Source organism: Cariama cristata, unplaced genomic scaffold (genome assembly GCF_000690535.1).
Source record: "Cariama cristata isolate BGI_N322 unplaced genomic scaffold, ASM69053v1 scaffold42966, whole genome shotgun sequence".
Taxonomy (NCBI): domain Eukaryota; kingdom Metazoa; phylum Chordata; class Aves; order Cariamiformes; family Cariamidae; genus Cariama; species Cariama cristata.
In genome coordinates, this window is record NW_009623548.1 from 2172 (window position 1) to 21759 (window position 19588).

The window sequence follows — 19588 nt, forward strand, 5'->3', positions numbered from 1 at the left end:
AACAGATAATCTGATAATACTGTGTGGAAACAAAGTGCATTATACTATATATTTCAAGCTACACATGTGCAAGATGCCCAAGAAAGCTTTTACTGTTTTAAAGCTTTTTTTTCTCATCTTACAATTTATCCATGTTGATAGAATTAAATAATACTTTCTTTTCAAATAATACTTTCTAGTTTAGGTGATCATAGCAGACGTTGGTCATAGCTCGGTGGGGGAGGTAAGGCTCAGACGTGCATTCCCTTGGGCCTACAAGATGGTGACTGATACTCAAATCTGCTAAGTGCTCAACTATTCTTTAGCTCTTCAATGCCTAAGGTAACTGAAGATATTTGTGATTCCTAGGGAGAGTTCAACAGATAAGGACAGTTGGGAAAAATTATTATGGTTAATATATTAAACGCTGTCTAGAATCCTGAACCTGGAAAAAACGTATGGGTTAAAAAAGGTAAACCTGAGTGAAATCATCCTTATTACAGTAAATAAAACCTTTACTGACCTGATATGCTGGACTAAGCTTTTGAATGGAACCATTTACAGACAGCATGACCTCCCTCCCACATCACAACATCATTGAACATCCAAATTTTTAAAGAAATTGCAACTTTTGATTTGTACAATTCTGTTCTCCAGCTGATGCAATCCACAGCTCGAAGCTGAATGTTTTAGTGACAGAAATCCAGCAGTGGCTACTTCGGCAGCAGCGAGACGTTTGGGACCGAAGAGCTTTCTCATTGCCACAATATGATTGTGACACATGTTCTGCACATGCTGCAGCCTCGAGAAACATACTGAGTACCGGGAGTCTGAAAGCACTGAGGAATTCAGGAAAGCCTGGGATAGGCTGACAAATTAGTGAGGGTTGTTCAGCATGTTCCACAAAGATTTTCCAAATGCCGAAATCAGGCTGCTTCTTCAAAAACTGCACAAACACAAGGATTGCCAACAGGCTTACTTCAGGTGTGCTCTCTTAATTAGTTTGGTTTTTGCAGCACTGCTGCCAAATGGAAAAGGCCCTTCCTAAACCATTTCCTTTGTGCAGCTCTTCCCTTTCTTGCAGCTCTGGTAGTCACAGATCTTTTATGAGTGGATTCCACATACCAACTCAGAAGAAAACTTCTCAGGATTTCCAGTAGGCTAGAAAGTTGTACCAGCTGATGGAGTCTTAAGGGCACACACACCAGAGCCCATGCAAGGCAAGACAGACAAAGAAGAGGAAGGAGGAGCCAAATGGCTCACTGATTCTCTTGAAAGCACAGCTTAATGTTTTCAAGGGAAGAGGTTCTGTTAGGTCAAAAATAAAGCCCAGAATATTGAAACTTATAAGCATTCTAGTACAGAATCACTGAGGTTGGAAGGCATCGCTGAAGACTGTCTTGTCCAACACACCTTGGATCAAAGTTCAAAAAAACACGTTTTGGCAACTCTGAAGCTCACCTAAATCTACCTAAATGAAAAGTCTCTAAAAAATACCACAATTCACAGAAGGACTTGTGAGAGATTTTCAGCTAATTTTTCCAAAAGCTTAGCCTGTACAATGCAAGTTCCCAGCCACAACTGAGCAGTGTGTTATCCTAAGTTTCTACACATATTTTGCACTATAAAAAACAAAGTCCCATAAAATTCAAAGCATCTTAAATCTACACCCAAAGCTGCACAAGACTCTTTCTTAATCTTTCTGCACTTTCTATATAAAAGAAGCCCCCATCTTCTGAGCAGGTAGATGCTCTGACCATAGATTATTCGTCTGAATTCACTTAGACAGGGCAGAGAAAATCTGTAGAAAATTCAATGCAAGACAAAGTTGTCTTTATAGCTGGGCTTGCTTAAATAAACTGCATGGCACGTAAGAAGCAAAGCAGTGGGAAGGAAGTACTGGATTTGTACTCACTAAAGAAGTACATCTATTCCATGCATTGAGTTAGACAACACATATGGAAGATAGCACACGACTATGTCACTAGAGGTGCCTCATCAGGGCAAGGGATTTGAATCAAAGTTAGGTAACAATTTTAGAACTGCTCAAGCTTCAAGAGCTTGGTTTGCATGCATATTTAATAAATGCAGAATATCTTAAAACATTAGCTAGTTCTTCTTGGTAGAAACTTATTTTAGCTTATGCTAATACACAAGCTAAATTAAATATACACCAGTAAGTATACTGGTCTGTTATCAGTTTAATGGAACAACTTTAAAATTTTATTCAGTTTGTATGTTCCATACCATCCATGCACAGCAAATACATACTTATCCAAAAAGTCAACTGAGCACACTTCTCCATTTTATAACTTCTTATCATAAAAAAAAAGTTAAAAGACAATTTGTACTCTGATCCTACAAAGATACTGCAGGATATATATAAATCAAAAATGAAAGAAAACAATCCCTTCAAGAAATTGCCTTTAATTCGTAGTTCTTGACATAGTTTGGTTCAGAACCAGGTATCTCACGTCAATGAAGACAATGAAAGCAATCTGATGTTAAGAGCAATTAAACATGACTCAATTTTACAGCAACCTCATTTGTAAATAGAGAATTAAGGACTTTGTAAACAGACTGGTCATTAACCTAAATGACTGAACCTGTTGCAGATAAAATTTACTTGCAGTCTTGTGCACCAAGTTTCACCCTCAGGAAAATTCTTATAGCCAGCTTATAAAACCTTGAAAATAGGGTGTATAACATGAATACTAAAAGACCCTTAAAATACCACAAAATTAGCAAGTGGTGGTGTTACATGCCATATGCTTAAAATGCAATTGCCCTCCTTTCAGGGCTTTAGCCTTCAGCATTTGATATACATACCCTGACTGTAAAGTTCAATAAATCTCTTCTGATACTGTGTTAGCTCAGCTCGGCTGGGTACTTCATCAATCTTGCGTTGTAAAATGGCTATTTCTCTGTTTCTTCGTGCCTGAATAGAAAGTTAGGAGGGGAGAAAACAAAGCCTCTTCTTGTTCTCTTCTTAAAATGGATGAAGCCCCCCCCAGCAATATTTTGTTACTAAATAATTAATTTTTAAAACGAAGCAGTGTTGGCTGAGGCTCAATTTTTTTGTAATTGATTTGTGACAGAAAAACTTTTTAAAATTAGAACAACAAAAAGAAGCATTAGGAGTTACAAGGTAAGAAAAATGTCAATAATTTTGTACAAGTAAATTTACAAAGAGTTACTCACCAATAACAGCCGTATCTTTTGAAGTTTATCTTTCTCAGTTTTGTACTGCTGTTCTATAATCCTATTCGGCTCCTAGAATTTGAGAACCCAAAACAATTGTGTATTACAGTAGCATATGACAGCTGCAATGCAAAAAATGTGCAGATTGGCTTTCTTTTCTGTATTTGTCTATCTTCCATTTGATGGCTCCCACGATAACACCACCATTTGCTGGGGTTTTTTTTTGTGGGTTTTTTTTGTTTGGTTTGGTTTTTTTTTTAATAATGACTCATAATCTGGATAAAAAACCTGACATCTTTTACAGTAAACAAGTGCATTTTGCTAGCTTTTAAGTCTTTGATATTTTGGTTTTTAATATTTGTCAATAGTTTTTCCACTGCTTTACAACAGCCACACTTTCAATGAAGACATGTATCATAAGATTGTCTGTACTCCTTGTCTGAATGTTTATACGCTGATTCAGTGGTGGGGTTAAGGAAAAACATGGCCCAGGACAGAACACAAACCCTCTGATATGTGTTCCAGATTTCCTGGATTGTGGACTTTAAGATAATTTTTATAATTTAAGATTTTGGTTTACATTTTAATTTTTTCATGCTGTGTTCAGAAGGACAGCAACATCATGGAACCTGTAATGTACCTCATTTCAGAGGCATAAATGTATCAAATGTTTACCCACTGAAAACACAAGTCATTCAAGCTTTTCCTTTTCTGTTCATTCATTATTCATTGCCATCAGTCTGGATGCACTCGTGTTAAAGCCCAACTTCTGACAGCTGCTCACGGCAGCCACTGAAAACTCGTGCTTTCATCCTTCAAATAAATCCACTTTTAGGAAAAAAAACAACCAAAACAAATATGCTTTCTCAGGAAGACCTGGTTTTGTCAGAGGTATGCACTGCTCTTAACACAACATCCAGAGATTCTTCTCTGGTACTACAAAGAAAGAAGTAAAAGGCACAAAAGCATCTATGAGTTAGCCCCATGGATTCTGCAAGAATAATGAAGAACACTACAGCTATTTTCAGTAGCTGTAATAATAATCATATTTCTATGATTATTAGCCTGAACTGTGGCTTTACCAGTGGGGGAGAGCAGAATTTTTCAGAGATTGCAACAGATACTTTAATGCTTATGAGAATGTCCCAAAAGTCAGAAGGACCTAAAACATTTTAAAATACAAATTGAAAATAGAAACTTATACATTTGCTGTTACCTGTTCCTCCCCATTTTCCACAGCCTCAGCTTTCAAATTCTCAATATTTTGTTGAAGTCTCTCCATTTCTTCCTTTAAACCAAAAAAAAAATTATGTTGCTTTTAACTGAGACCTATCCTCTTAACAGGGGAGAGCAGGAAGCTTGACAACATACACCTCTAACAAAATTTTGGAGCTGACCACACACTTTATATTTAAATTTGTAAGATTAAACAGCATTCCCTGCTTATGGGCAAGGCATCCATTATTACTCATTACATAAAACTGTCTGCTTTTATCAAACACAGGAACAGATTTATTTCTTACTTGCAAATATACTAGAACCAGCTAAGACAACTAATGAGCGACATGGAAAATGAAACTAAGGAAGCAAAGGAATATTACAATAGCAACGGCATGACACAGGACTGCAACATACAGCATTTATAAAAATGAATGAACCTAAAGTTACTTGCAAGGTAGTTTCCATTACAACCCTTTAGAGCACTCCAAAGGAGTATATATGTGAAAATGAGGTTCCTATGCTCAGTCTATGCCTCAGGGCACTATTTCTTTTTACTTCTTTTCATTCTATTAAATCCCATCCACCATTGTTCAAACAGAAGCAAGTGACAACAATTCTCTCCAATCATATTTTCAGGCAGTCCATAAACACAGCAGTAAACAGGACAGCAAAACATAGCAATTAAGCAGTAAAACTGAAATAGGCTCTGAAAACTGCAAATAGCTTCATCTCAGTCTTGTCTCTTTTGGTGGGTTGCTCCAAAGCTAGAGGCCTCCTCTTTGGCACTGTAACTCTCCTCAGGTCACTGCTGGCTGCATCATTCAAGAAGAGACAATCCATTTCAGGTTGTGAATAGCACAGGTGGGTATCTAGTACAGCCCAACCTCAAACTTACATTTTTAGCGCTCCCTGTCAACCCACTCCCAGTTCCTCTTAGCAGAACAGTAATGGGAATGTGAAGAACCACAGCTGTGACCAGTATACAGCTGATCTGGCATTATATGTCTAGGAACTGCCTTGTAGTAGAGTCCCAGGCACAACAGAACATTGAAGGACAAGCTAATTCAGATGCCTTGGCAGCCTTCCTTACACCTCCCTGCCTCAGGGCTAAACCAGTTCCAACCTTCTTGGTCATCAGCCTTGTTGTAGATATGATACACTGCAGAACCAGGCAACTGTCCATAATTCTGCTACAAATCAAGCTGGTGGCAACATTCAATATAAACCTGGAAATACCAGTAGATGGAGGAGGCACAGAACAGGACACACAGATGCCGGACAGAGACACACACAACAAATTAGAAAGAAGTATAATGCTTATTTACCAAGTTTTAAATGAATCCTTGAATAAGAGACTAAAACTTACCCTACAATGTGCTTTGAACTCTTGCTCCTGGCTTTTTAGGTTTTCATTCATGGCCACTAGCGCTCGCAGACTCTGTAATATGCTAAATTTGAAAATCCAGTAAACCACATTAGATTTTTAGTTTCTACTTTAAACAGATGGAGAACTAAAAGACACGAGAACAGGCTTAGTTCTAAATAAATTTCCAATAAAATCTGTGTAAATTAAAAACCCAAATACCACCACTGATATACCAGAGTCAGAATAAAAATGTAGTATTACACTGAGTATTTGATGGTTTTGCTATGTTCTGACCTCATTATTGTGGAAGTTTTGAGAGAGACTACTATTTAATTTATGTGAGATGAAGACTTCAAATGAACAAAATAAAGCAGGAAGGCCTCATCTACTTGTCAAATACGTCTAGGGTTCTTCTGCTTTAAACACCTACAATTATTTTCAACTACAGATTGACACTTTTCATTCTGACTGAATACTATGGTAATAGTTTCCTGTCTTTGGAAAGCAAGCTGGAGAATTATTTAATTTTTAAATTTTAGTTATTTGTTTAGGTTGACAAAGCAAGAAACATTGAATTATTCATTTTAAAACCATCATCTTTCAGAATTTCAAAGGTCACAAAGGAAGAAACTTACCTAGAATCTGCTTGGGATTCTATTGTTTCTAACGCTGCCAATTCTTTGTCCAGCTTTTCACTATAACTCTTAACCTAAGGGTTGCAATTAATGATAAATTGAAATACACTTCCACACATTAAAATGATTCACGGTACTTAGCTTTCCCACATCATGGGATCAGCGACTTAAGTTGTCAAACACCTTCACCATTTAATACATCCCTCTATACACAGAGCTTCTCAAAAATGATTCAGCTAGAATCGGTACACAGAAAAACAAAGAAAGATTACCTCGGTTAATGTCTTTTTTGCTTCGGTACATTTTGCCTGCAGATCAGTACATTTAGCTTGCAACTATTATGAAAGAGAAAGAAAAGAGTTTGATTCTATATTCAGGTTAATTACACCTGCAATGGAGAATAGCAATATTTGAGCTGTTAATAATGGTTGTCTATTAAACAACAAGCCAAGCACCACAAACATTGTCTTGTCTTGTCATCTACTCTAAGAACATTTGATTGCAAGAATTCTGATTGAATATTGAATTCATAACAGCAAACATTTTCTACCTGACCTTCTAGATGTATCAGGTCCCAGAATAACAGCAGCCTTTACAAAATGGATGCCAACAGAATGGTAACTTATTGGAGAGAATCTCTGTTAAATTGCTCGAAGTTACTTAGCCTGGTTATACTGGCCTAGTTTCACACCAGGCTAGGAAGAGAGTCCCATTTCGTACTTTTCCAAATAAGTCTGAGTGAGTCAAGACTTGCATAAAAGCACCATGGCACCATACCATAGACATGTCCATACCAAATACGCAAGCTGGTTTATGATTTTCTTTTGTGTAACTATGGAAAGTCTAGCAAGAAGGCATTTAGCAAAACGCCACTGGATATTTCACCTGTCAAATAATTTACAGAGGCTAATTTTAGAAGAACATCCTTCTTTAAAGTCCTTATGATTTAAGATAATATTGCAAATAGTAACAACAAAAATAGGACATGGGTTACAAAAGTGGAGCAAACACTTTGTTTTGCGTTGCAAACAAAGAAATGCACATTTAGCTTTCTGTTCCACTTCTTTTCATACTGGTTTAGTTTGCTCTTCACAACACAGAGCTGTGGACTCAACACTCCACTCACCCCTTTCCACAGCCAAATTTATAAAAAGAAAGCTTTTTCATTGTTTTTCATATTTTCACCAATAATTCACCAAGAGACTGTATTCTAACTAGTTGGAAAAAAAAAATAATTTAAGGCTGCAGTCCACACCTCATGAAAATTGACATAAAGCTTAAAGCACTACTTGTTATGAGAACTCTTGCCAAAACTTACTGCGGTATGGAAGACAGAACTTCACAAACATTTTTTAAAAGAGGGGTCCTTGACTGTCACTGATTTCAAAAAACTGTCTTCAGAAAATGGTGAAAAAAAATCAGCCAGGAAATTTTTACTTTACTAAAGTGATAAAAGGATTGTATTTGGCTGTCCGTATTTTTTACTCCATATAAAAACACAGCACTGAGACTGTTACGTACTGGAAATAAGCAACACAATTAAAGGGCTCTCAACTGTTAAAATGGCAAAAAGCATGATAACACATTTAGAAAATACTTAAGCTTTCCTGTGGATTATGAAGTCTATTTGGCAGTTAAAAGCAGATCTGTAATGAAGTACGGACCCTACCGATTTTGTGTGGTTTATAAACATGTTTCCTCCTCACTCCAGACTGCTTGCTTCTCAGCAGTACATGGAAAGCAAGCACATACATTCATTCATATGCTGGGGTAACTAGTAAAGGAAATTACTTGCACCAGGCACAAAAATGTCATCCCTCAACATATATCTAGCTACATGCATATTCTGTATTACTAATTCAGTAGCCACACTATGCTACAGTTGTCTAGAATATAAGAGCCATCTGCTACAGAAAAAATGCCTTTGAACATTTCAGTTGTTGAGACTGCACACAGACATTGGCGGATCCTTTCTGCGTTCCAGATTATAACGGCACTACACGGAATAGCTGCAAAAGCCACCCACAACTGCTAAGATCATTTACCAGCCTCTCTTACTGCTCAACCAGGCAAGAAAGATCAAGGAAACAGCATGGCTAGAGAACTGTGCTACTGCACATTTTCATTTTTTGAAACCTGAGCCAGCTGTTGCAGTTTCCTAATGCCACTCTCACTACATAGTTGTACCTAGGTTGTCCTCCCCAAAATTAAACTTGAGCTAACTGTCTCCAAGAACGCAAACTGCTGTCACAATGCTGGGGCTGTGGTACAGTGTTCTAGTACATAGATTTATTCAAACTGAGCATCCCTCCTGTATATCTACATACTGCCTGCAGAAAAACTGCAAATGAATGCGAGATGGTGGACTTAACCAAAATCCATTCAAAATCTGTAGAACCGCACTAGAACATCCTTAAACTTGAGCAAAACTGCCCCCTTTTATACTAGCGCAGTGCTAAACTGTTGCCAGTGGTGACAACAAAGCTTCTTACCTGGAACAGGTTTGCAACCTGCCAGCTCAGAGCAGATGCTGCAAGAGCCTGCATCTGTCTCCATTCTACAATATACACAGAGCACATCTGTATCTCCCTGCATATGTATTTGTTCTATAGCCTTTGTGGTTTAAAAGAAGAGTTAAAGTGTGACAGAAATGTACAGCAATGACATGGAACATCCTCCTCTTTTCTGCCACTTCTGAAAGTCGAAAGATCTCATTGTGTAATTTGTGTGTTTACTTCAGGAAAAAAAACTCAAACCAACATGGGAATTCACGCAGGATTTAACTGTCTGTAAACCCATGTTATGATTTTGAAAGCCTGACACTTCAGTCTGTATTTAAATGCTAGGTATTGTCGATACTTTTTATTAATAGTCATCATCTTGACAGGGCACCAAAGTTATGTTTGACATAAACAGACATGGAAAATTCATATTACCAAAGCGTTAAAAAGAATACAGACTCAAGTAAAAAAAAAAAAGTATATTTAATTTCAGTATATCAAAATATCCTAATTATAGTATATCATAATACTTTCTAATATTTCACTCTAGAATGGAGAGGAATTGTGACAGCCATGGTTTCCATTCAACATACAGTGCAAGTAATAATTGCAGCGTTATTGACTATGAAAAAAATGCTATTTTTAATACATGGGGCACGCCAGAGGGCAACACAAACAGAAATGCGTCAGCTTAAGAACAACAAAACTAGTTTGGCACGTTCCAAAGGAAATGCATTCTAATATTTACCACTTAAAACACTGTCATACTCTCCCCTTTGAAAGCCTTTTTTTGTGCAAAATAAATTAAGAAGAATCTGCACAGGTTCTTCATAAAGCTTTTTATTAAAATTGGAAAGAAGAAGAAAGAAGAGAGAAACAAAGAACAGGATAGACAACTAGTCTTTCCAATTTTTCATCCAAAACTTTTATTTCTATAGCTTTATTTAAAATTATTATTACTTGACTGTTAGTCGGAGATGTCAAAAAACAGTTCACAGCATATGCTTTACTGAAAGGAGATTTAAATTTTGAAAGGATAAATATCCTTTAAATAACAGACTTTATGGCACTATTAGAGACTATTTTATTCTTATTTTAAAAATAAATTAAAAAAAAGTCAGGTCTAGTAAGTGGCTGAGCAGGAAGGTTTAAAATCTAATGCTACCATAGTTATACCATAGTAGGTAAGGCTTTCAGAAGCTACCATTCTTTTACCTCTGTTGTTTGTAAGAATGAACATATCACTGTCTCATAAAATGTGCCATACAGACACCTGTCTTTCGGAGCCCCTGCACCCTCAACATTTAATAGGTAAAGACAGTTAAGATGTAAGGCATTAAGATGTTACTGACAAGAGCAGAGCAAACCAAAACAAAAAACAGATGAAGGCTGCTGGAGCAGTGCTGTACTTGACAGAGTTATCAACCACGGAAGTAATCAGCAACATTTTTTTCTCAAGTACTACTTGTTTTTCAGCAAGCTCTTCCAATTACTGACTCCAATGCAATATGTTTTCATCAGATTCTGTAAGCTAAAAATGGCATGGTGCTGATTACAGCAGTATGCATAATTAAAAGCAGCATTTCATTAATGGATAGCTTACAGTAGAATCACAGAATGGTTGGGGTTGGAAGGGCCCTCTGGAGATCCCCTAGTCCAACCCCCCTGCCAAAGCAGGGTCACCTACAGCAGGTTGCACAGGATCACGTCTAGGTGGGTTTTGCATGTCTCCAGAGAAGGAGAGTCCACCACCGCTCTGGGCAGCCTGTTCCAGTGCTCTGTCACCCTCAAAGTAATGAAGTTTTTCCTCATGTTCAGACAGAACTTCCTGAGTTTCAGTTTGGTCCCATTGCCCCTTAACCTGTCGCTGGGCACCACTGAAAAGAGTCTGGTCCCATCCTCTTGACACCCAACTTTAAGGTATTTACAAGCATGGATGAGATCCCCTCTCAGTTTTTTCTTCTCCAGGCTGAACAGACCCAGCTCTCGCAGCCCTTCCTCATAAGAGGGATGCTCCAGTCCCCTCATCGTCTTTCTTGCCCTCCGCTGGACTCTTTCCAGTAGTTCCTTGTCTTTCTTGAACTGGGGAGCCCAGAACTGGACACAGCACTCCAGATGTGGCCTCACCAGGGCAGAGTGGAGGAGGAGGATAACCTGATAACCTCCCTCGACCTGCTGGCCACACTCTTCCTCATGCACCCCAAGATACCTTTGGCCTTCTTGGCCATGAGGGCACATTGCTGGGTCATGGTCAAGGGCACATTGCTGGCTCATGGGCAACTTGTTGTCCCCCAGGACTCCCAGGTCCTTCTCCGCTGAGCTGCTCTCCAGCAGGTCAACCCCGAGCCTGTACTGATGCATGGGGTTATTCCTCCCGAGGTGCAGGACCCTATACTTGCCCTTGTTGAACTTCATCAGGTTCCTCTTCACCCAACTCTCCAGCCTGTCCAGGTCTCGCTGAATGGCAGCACAGCCTTCTGGTGTGTCAGCCACTCCTCCCAGTTTCATATCATCGGCAAACTTGCTGAGGGTGCACTCCGTCCCTTCTTCCAGGTCACTGATGAACTGGTTAAACAGGACTAGACCCAGAACTGACCTCTGGAGAACACCACTAGCTACAGGCCTCCAACCAGACTCCACGTTGCTGATCGCAACCCTCTGAGCTCTGCCATTCAGCCAGTTCTCAATCCACCTCACTGTCTACTCATCCAACCCACACTTCCTGGGTTTTCCTATGAGGATGTGATGAGAGACAGTGTCAAAAGCCTTACTGCATTCAAGGGACAACATCCACTGCTCTCCCCTCATCTACCCAGCCAGTCATGCCATCATAGAAGACTATCAGATTGGTCAAACATGATTTGCCCTTGGTGAATCCACGTTGACTACTCCTGATAACCACCTTCTCCTCCACATGCTTATAGAATTCCACTTATACTTTTCTGGGTTTAAGTGGCAATAGCATAAGTAGGCTGAAATACAGGAATGGTGGTTCTTGCTCTTACTTATCGATATGAACAGAACATCAGTCACAAATTCAAGCGCCTTTGCCCCGCTAAACCAAATATGAAGATGCGAACCAAGCAGTGACTGTGCAAAAACACCCCCAAACAACCAACCAATAAGCAAAAAAAGCCACCTTAGTCAGCGAGACAAGCTGGCTCATATAAAGGACAGGAAGTGATAAAAAGTAATTTGTAGCATATTTTAAAGTAACTTCCTAAATTGTTTCTTGAAACTGTGAACACAGCCCATTTAACACTATAGCTAACGAGTCAAATGGAGCTACTCTTGTTTTTCTTTGAAGAGAGGTATGCAAAAAAACCATGAAAAGCATGTTTTGATTAGTTAGCCCCTTCCTCACAGACAGGGCTATACAATTTTTTTAATATAAAACCAGCCACATTGTCTTAGTAATAAATGTGCAAGCAAGACATTCAGAGATGCTGAAATGAATGTTCAGCATGACAAATTGCTGGTACAGAAGATAGCTTGCAAATACTTTCTGGATGGCAAAAACTTCATGATCAACCATATTTATCAACGTTTTTTTCATTACTACACACACAATACTTACCTCTTCCAGGAGTTTGGTTTTCTGCAAAATCTGCTTATTCAGAGATGCCACCTTCCTTCTATGTTGTTGGGCAGCTCCAAGCCTTTCTGGTCGTTCCTCAGCAGAAAGCTCAGATTGCTAAAATAAAGAATAACAACAGCCTGTTGGACCTCACGCCATTACTTTTTGCTTCTTCAGTAGCTCAGGAAATGCCAAAGTGGGACGCACCTGTGACATTCCTTATCAAGAACTGTGTTCCACCATCCAACAAAAAGAATGACTTATCGATTTATCGCACATCAAAATAAGGAAGCGGCTGAACATCTGAATTATATCCCAAAGGTAACAGGTAAAGTAAACTAAAAACAAAATCAGATGCCCTGGGACAGCTGGAAAATACTACAGTATACTATAAGAAATAAATATTTTTTTGCATCAGCATTACAGTTAAACCTGGCAGAATTCTTAAACGGACGATATACAAACATGCTAAAAACCACCTTAAGCAGCAGTATTTACTGAACTTGTTGAATCGGACATGCTCCATACCCCAGTAAGTAGATCCAGAATTTTCAAAAGCCTTGAACAATTGTGTGTTTAGATCCTGAAATACTGGCTTGGATGAATGTTTATGCTGAATGACAATGACATACTCAGTGTGGTAGATACATTTACCACTCTAAGCGTTTTTTTCCTGCGTGTGCGTGTTCTGTTGACACCAGTCTTTGAAAACTACTTAATCCAGCATGTATTGCCAAGAAAGTGTCTCATAAATACATAATGAAGACAGCAATCTGGATCCAGTCTCCTGTTCTCTCTGAATTGTGAAAGGAAAGCTGCCAGAAACATTCTTTACCAGGAATAGCATTTAATAATAGAAACTGTATATTTGCAGTAGATAAAAGAATGGTTAAAAATCAGTGATAGCTAGATGTCTAAGTGATTATTTACCTAAACATTATTTGTACCTTTTGAAAGTCTTCACTTTAATACTTGCATCTTTTTAGTAATTTGCTTCATGCACTCAGACTTCTTTTTCCAGTTAATCCATTTCCCAGTATTTTGTTAGAAAAATAGTTAATTTTCAAGTATTTCAGGTGCTAATTTGCAGAGTCTGTCAAAGACTTCAATACTAAGTGCTTTTTGAATAATTACCAAATGTTGACAACGACTACAATGTATAATCAGCAAAAATGTTACAAGAAGTATGAAATACTCCTCATTCACATTTGCTCCTGGTATCCACTCTAGGCAGTTGAGTAAGCAGGTCTTCATTAACAGCTCAATTTTAAATGAAAAGGCAAAACCTGTCTTCCTCTTCTCCATTTTCTGTTAATTCATACTGAAGAGCAGCTTAATGATTTGTTATACTTTTACATCCACAGCAAGAAAAGACCAATTCTGACATCTTAACCCAATAATTCACATACTTCCTTTCCATTTGTTAGGAAAGGAAAAATGCTTCTAAGGAACACCTTTAGCATTGAACTATTCAACACATACACACTCAGATTTACTTATTCCTCTCATTATTCAGCCAAATCACATTCCCTCATCATGTCATTCTGAGACCCCATCCTTCTCACTATACGATTAGCCTATCTAGTATGCATAACATGCAAATCAAGAAAACTGAAAATGCAAGAGAGAAACATGAGCTAAATCAGTCTGAGACTGATCTTGCAAAAACAGTAAAAAACCAAACAGTACAGCTTTGGCATCAAGAAAAGGTCACGTCTCAAGAAGTGGACTGTTAAAGCTTGGGTTTTGAAAATGGAAAATAACCATCACTATAATACAGAGGTTTCTGCAGAAAGATCCTTGTGGTCTGCAAATGAAAAAGCTAGGGTTAAGCCTCCTGTAGTCAAAGTGGGCTAAGGATCTGCTCCACAGCAACACTATAGCTTTAAAGTTAATGAGGAATTGGTTCCAATTTGTGGTTAAAAATGCATCTTTCAGCATAGAAGGAAGAAAGTACAAATTATAGAAGCTACTTTGCTTTTGACGCTATTGTTACTTGGTCTCTTACTAGACTGAAACAGCAGTTGCCTTTTGAACATAATTTAAGAACACTGTACCTGAGCAGTAGTGTCTCTAACTGTTTAAGATTATCAATTTGCTACTCTATCTCAAAATAAGAACTTTGATTACACATGACAACAAGGGATAGGTGTATACATTCTCCAACTCTTCTGTTAACACACATTATTCCCACCACTGACAGGTGTAGACTTACTTCTGCATTCTTCCCAGTTCCCTGCAACTGCTCAATTGCCCTAAAAAGATTTAGCCAATTTGAATAAACAAGTTAAACAAGAAGTGTTAGTAGCCTGATTTTCTATGACAGAATTTGTTAAGTTAAAATGCTGTATTAATTATTCATGAAGATCACTAATTTATGGCAGCTCAAAAACTGCAAGCCAAAATAAATGACTAATTCTAGACTTTAAGAGCCTACCTCCCACTTTTCACAAGTAAAGGTTTTAAGTTGGAAGGAAATATGTGCAACTAATGTTATTCTTCATAATGAGATATACTTACACACATTAGTGCTACAAACTTTCCAATAATTAAAGAAACAGAATTCAATCATTACTCTACAGAACTTCACATTCTAAATAAATAAATTAGTCTGTACAAAAATACAAACTTTGTAGCAGTAAATAATTTTGTTTATCTCTTCATGTTCAACCATCTCCTAATCTCCTACTAGCAAAGACTTCAGAGGTTTAGATCTGTGACTAACTCCATCATAGTTGCCTCAATTTGAAGTCCACTCTCTGAAGCCCACTGGGAAAAAAAGAGCTAGTCTCTAGCCCCGTAACAGTTCAAATCTGTTTTCAGTCAAGTTCAGTCATTTCAATGTAATTTGCTGTCATTTTCCTCGAGACTTTCTCGAGGCTGAGGAACTCAAAGATAAAAATCACTGCATCTCACTTTATCTTTGAGGGTTTCCTTAAACCTAAAAATACAAAAATATCCAATTTAGTGCCTTCCCTGAATGACAACTCCTAACCACACTAAATGGTTGAAATGCTTATTGTACGCTACTTCAACTGACCCTGTAGGGTGTCTAGTAATCTCTGACATAGGATTCTAGAAGTCCAAAAATATTCTCAGTCAACTACTCAAAATATAAGCAACTTGCAAACAGCATCTAAAACTGTTGAAGAGGATTGTCCTTCAGGGATTTTTGAAGGAAGTAGTTGTGAGATGGCACTTCTCTAGTTTTAGTCATTCTCTGGCTTTACCAGGGAACAAGCTTTTCCTCCTATTCTACTCCTAACAAAACCACTTGTTATATATGACTATACTTGTAAATTCTCAGAGGAAGAATCCTTCTAACACAGTAAAAACAAAGCTACTTTGATTAGTGGGCCGTAGAAAGCTGGTGATGAATGGATAGATAAAAGCCATGATAATAATTTTCTGCCAGGATTTTTAGAAAGTGAAGAATGAAACTAGAATCTTCCTTCCAGTTTACCCAGCAAGTTAACACAGCAGCAGAAAGGAGGGGCAAATGCATAAAACTATATGCATTGATCTTCTGAAAAAATGCCATCTTGTAAGAAGGGTCCTGGCACATGGCAGCATCAGATCTAGAATTTTGTTTGCCAGCTACCTTCACTGGGCCTGTGGATTCTATTAAGACTCTGGCAGACAAATAAGCATTGCTGTGTTCTTCAGACTATGTATAGTTACAAGGGGTTAAAACTATTAGAACTATATCCAAACATTGCTGATGCTTCAATAAACTGTTTGATAACATCCTTAATTCTCTTCTCCTGCTGCATGCACACACACACAGAATTTTTTTTGGTCACATCCAATAGATTTGAAAAGCAATATATTTTTGGTTTGACTTGAATCAGTTCTTACTTTCCAGAGTATTAATCATTGTTCTACTATAATAGTCAAGGTCCTGCTGCCTTCTCTCAGAACAGAAGAAATGTAACATTGAAATATGACCCTGGGGCTTCTGTTCTTCCAATCCTTTATAATAAAGGCAGGCCAAGAATTTTCTATAGACTCTGTTGAGTTATAGGGTTTATCTCCCAAATGGGAAAGCTCTATACCTCATATGTGTCAACCAAAAGGAAGAAATATGAGAAGACTATTGGACAAATAAGAGGGACCTATAACTCATATCTGGCAGTGATGTATTGTATGTATTAATTGCTTCAAAAGCCAGATTTTCTTTTCACATTACTGTAAAAACAACCACAGTTGAACACAATAAATATGCATATAATTAATGCCAATATGCACATTTAATTGCCTTGACTTCTAAAAGCAACAAAGGTTTGGTTTTGATGATATTAGATTCAAAACTAGAGATCCAGAGCATAACTGAGAATTGGAGCCCAGTGCATGTAAGTTCCCAGTGTCTGAAAAATGAGTGGAGGAGGCCTAGATTTTTCCCTCAGTAGGGCCACAGAACTGTATTTCTGTGCTTCACACTGAACATTTTAAAATGCATTAAGAGTTCAGCCCTCTAGTTTGAACAGATATCAATTCAGGCCCTTCATTATTCATGAAAATTTTTAAGCAAGTGCTTAAACCCAAAGTACTCATGAATGCAATTCAGGAGTATGTACGATCACACCAAAAGCTTGTGCATGTTTAAATCTCATTAAATACTTTCCTGAATCCTGACTGTGCTGCTATCCACAGCATACATGAAGCAGTGTTGTTTCAAGAGAATCATGGCAATTAAATTGGAAGCTTAAGGCCTAAATTAACAAGCTATCAAACACAACTTGGTAAAAGACAATCAGGTAACACACTTACCTTTTCAGCGTATTCTGACACTATTTGCTTGATCTCATCTGACTGGAGTCCAACAATCTGGCCAACCGTGCTTGCTGTCAATTTGCCCTGCAATTGTGTCAGGAAAACGTTTGGAGTTTTGCAACTGTCTGTGCTTTTTACATGGCAATGTCTCCAAGCTCTAATTTTAATAGAAATGTACAAAACCTTTACACTGGGTGAAAATCTCTAATAATAAAACAAGACCAAGAAACATACCACTCCAAAAAAAAAACTTCACTGATGAAAATTTTTCACTTGGAACCTTTTAGCAAATTTGAATTCAGATTTTCAAAAACTTACTTCTAATTGTATTCTGTATACTGAATTTTGCATGTGCAGTAGTAAAAATCACTATGAGATCACATTTTGAGCCAAACTATAACAATGCAGATGTGTGAAAGAATGCACCTTTCAAATTGGATGCACATACAAAAACGATCTTCAAGTGGAACTGAATTCTACAGTGGATTTCAGTAGAAAGCATGTCAATCAATTTTGAAACTAGGCTAATTACTACCTTTTCTTCTGTGACTTCAGCATAAACAAAACCAATGTTTAACAACTTAATTTCTTCCATCCTCTCCCCCAGAAATCAAAATGTAAGAATTTTCAAAATTACAACAGCCTACAAGTTCTGTTATATCATAAACTACAATCAATTAAGAAAACAAGACGCATATCCAGTACTTGCAGTGCCTTAGACTAACAGTGTTGTTTATAAATATTTATCAGTGTTTTGAAAAACACATTGAAATGCTCAATTTTCCTTCACACTCTCCAGTAAAATGATTACTCCTCTGGATATCTTCACAAGATGAATAAAGTAAGATCATACTGTATCTTGTGTAGCTGCACCGTGATGACTTCCCCCTGAAATTCTCCTTGTAGAAATCATTTGAAAGAGGCACTTATTTATATTGCTTTTATCATTTCAAGGCAAATGATTAAGTCATCAGCCTCGTAAAAATTAAGTCTTCCTAATTCAACCATCTTTTCTTGCACTCCCGTCATGAAAATCCAAGTTGCTCCAAGACTTCAGACTCATCATTAACCTGATTTTAGGAATAATTGCCATAATCAACCATAATTTAAACAAAGCTGTACCAGTTTTAAATGCTGCTTACCTCTTCTGTTGCCATTGCAGCCATTCCAGTCATCAGAGTTTTAATGCGAAGCTAGGGCAAAATATGAGGAATTACACATAATGATCTATCTTTCATTATCTTGCATTATTTAACTTACTTCTACCCAGTGACAGGGACACATGTATACAATTAGTATCATGTAATATGTGCATTTCAATACATATAATGGGACAGTAAGTCTATGAAAATTAAAGAAGAAGTGGCTAAAGTTACCGTACAGGTTCACTCAGAGTATTCAGCTCCCACTGTCAACCGAAAACTGACCTTTTAAAAATGCTGGGATTCCAAAACAAAAGTTGAATTTTTTGGTATTAAACATCAACAAGCATTTAATTTTGTGCATCAATTTCAGGTTCCATATTCTCCTGTGGGCAGAAACTCTTACTTCAGCTAAACATGGAAATTTTCCTTCTTGCAGAGAAGGACTGGGCAGCGATAACTGCTGCCCTCCCCCCAAGTTAGTAACATCCACGCCTTCTATGTATGTAGCACACCTCTTCAGCAGCCTGAAGGTCATCTTCATCACAAGGCTCAGCTTTTCCTGCTGCTGCAAGCCCTGGTGGTAGTGCAATTTTTTTATCTTCAGCCTTTTAAAGAAAAATTAAGAAAATATTATATCTAGTTCCAGTATTCTAAAGTATTAAGAAAGACAGCAAGGAGAAAATTGGAATATAGCTTTTCTGTTTTTATGAATACATTTCAGCGACTGGAACATCCTCACACTCCAGTTCATGCCAAACAAAATGTAACCCTCACTGATTTCACAAGTATTCCAGCTGTTCAAGACAGCGTCTCTGGTTTGCTATGGACACATCTGGGGTAAAGATCCCTTATTCCACAGCCTTCTGAGAACTACCAACCTCACAAGACAACTAGCTACCCCAGAACATGATGTCTGCTATGTAGGACAAAGCTGATTTATTTTTTTTTTTTTTTTACATAGATCATTTTTTATAACTTAATATTGTCATAATAGACATACAACATAAAACACTGTAAAATTGCCTAGTTCAGTCAGAAGAATGCGTACCACTAAGCTAATGAGAACTGGTGACAGACTCACGCGATTTCTAGGTCGCTCTGTGGCACCACTAACCTGACTATTTAATCTTCCACTTCTGCCTTACTGGAGACTCAATTCACACAACAAACATGATGATCGTCTAATATAC

General features: G+C 37.7%; 1 protein-coding gene across 1 annotated transcript in view; it reads right to left on the minus strand.

Moving 5' to 3' along the window:
• The window catches only part of CCDC93 (coiled-coil domain containing 93), a gene marked incomplete at both ends in the record, with an annotated part of 40623 nt that overhangs the window by 511 nt on the left and 20524 nt on the right, over window positions 1-19588 (minus strand). The window contains 10 exons of the mRNA XM_009702760.1: window positions 2809-2917; window positions 3181-3252; window positions 4397-4468; window positions 5768-5849; window positions 6403-6476; window positions 6675-6737; window positions 12481-12597; window positions 17251-17337; window positions 18396-18446; window positions 18911-19003. Coding sequence (XP_009701062.1) covers window positions 2809-2917; window positions 3181-3252; window positions 4397-4468; window positions 5768-5849; window positions 6403-6476; window positions 6675-6737; window positions 12481-12597; window positions 17251-17337; window positions 18396-18446; window positions 18911-19003 — 820 coding nt within the window. The remainder of the gene's footprint in view (window positions 1-2808; window positions 2918-3180; window positions 3253-4396; window positions 4469-5767; window positions 5850-6402; window positions 6477-6674; window positions 6738-12480; window positions 12598-17250; window positions 17338-18395; window positions 18447-18910; window positions 19004-19588) is intronic.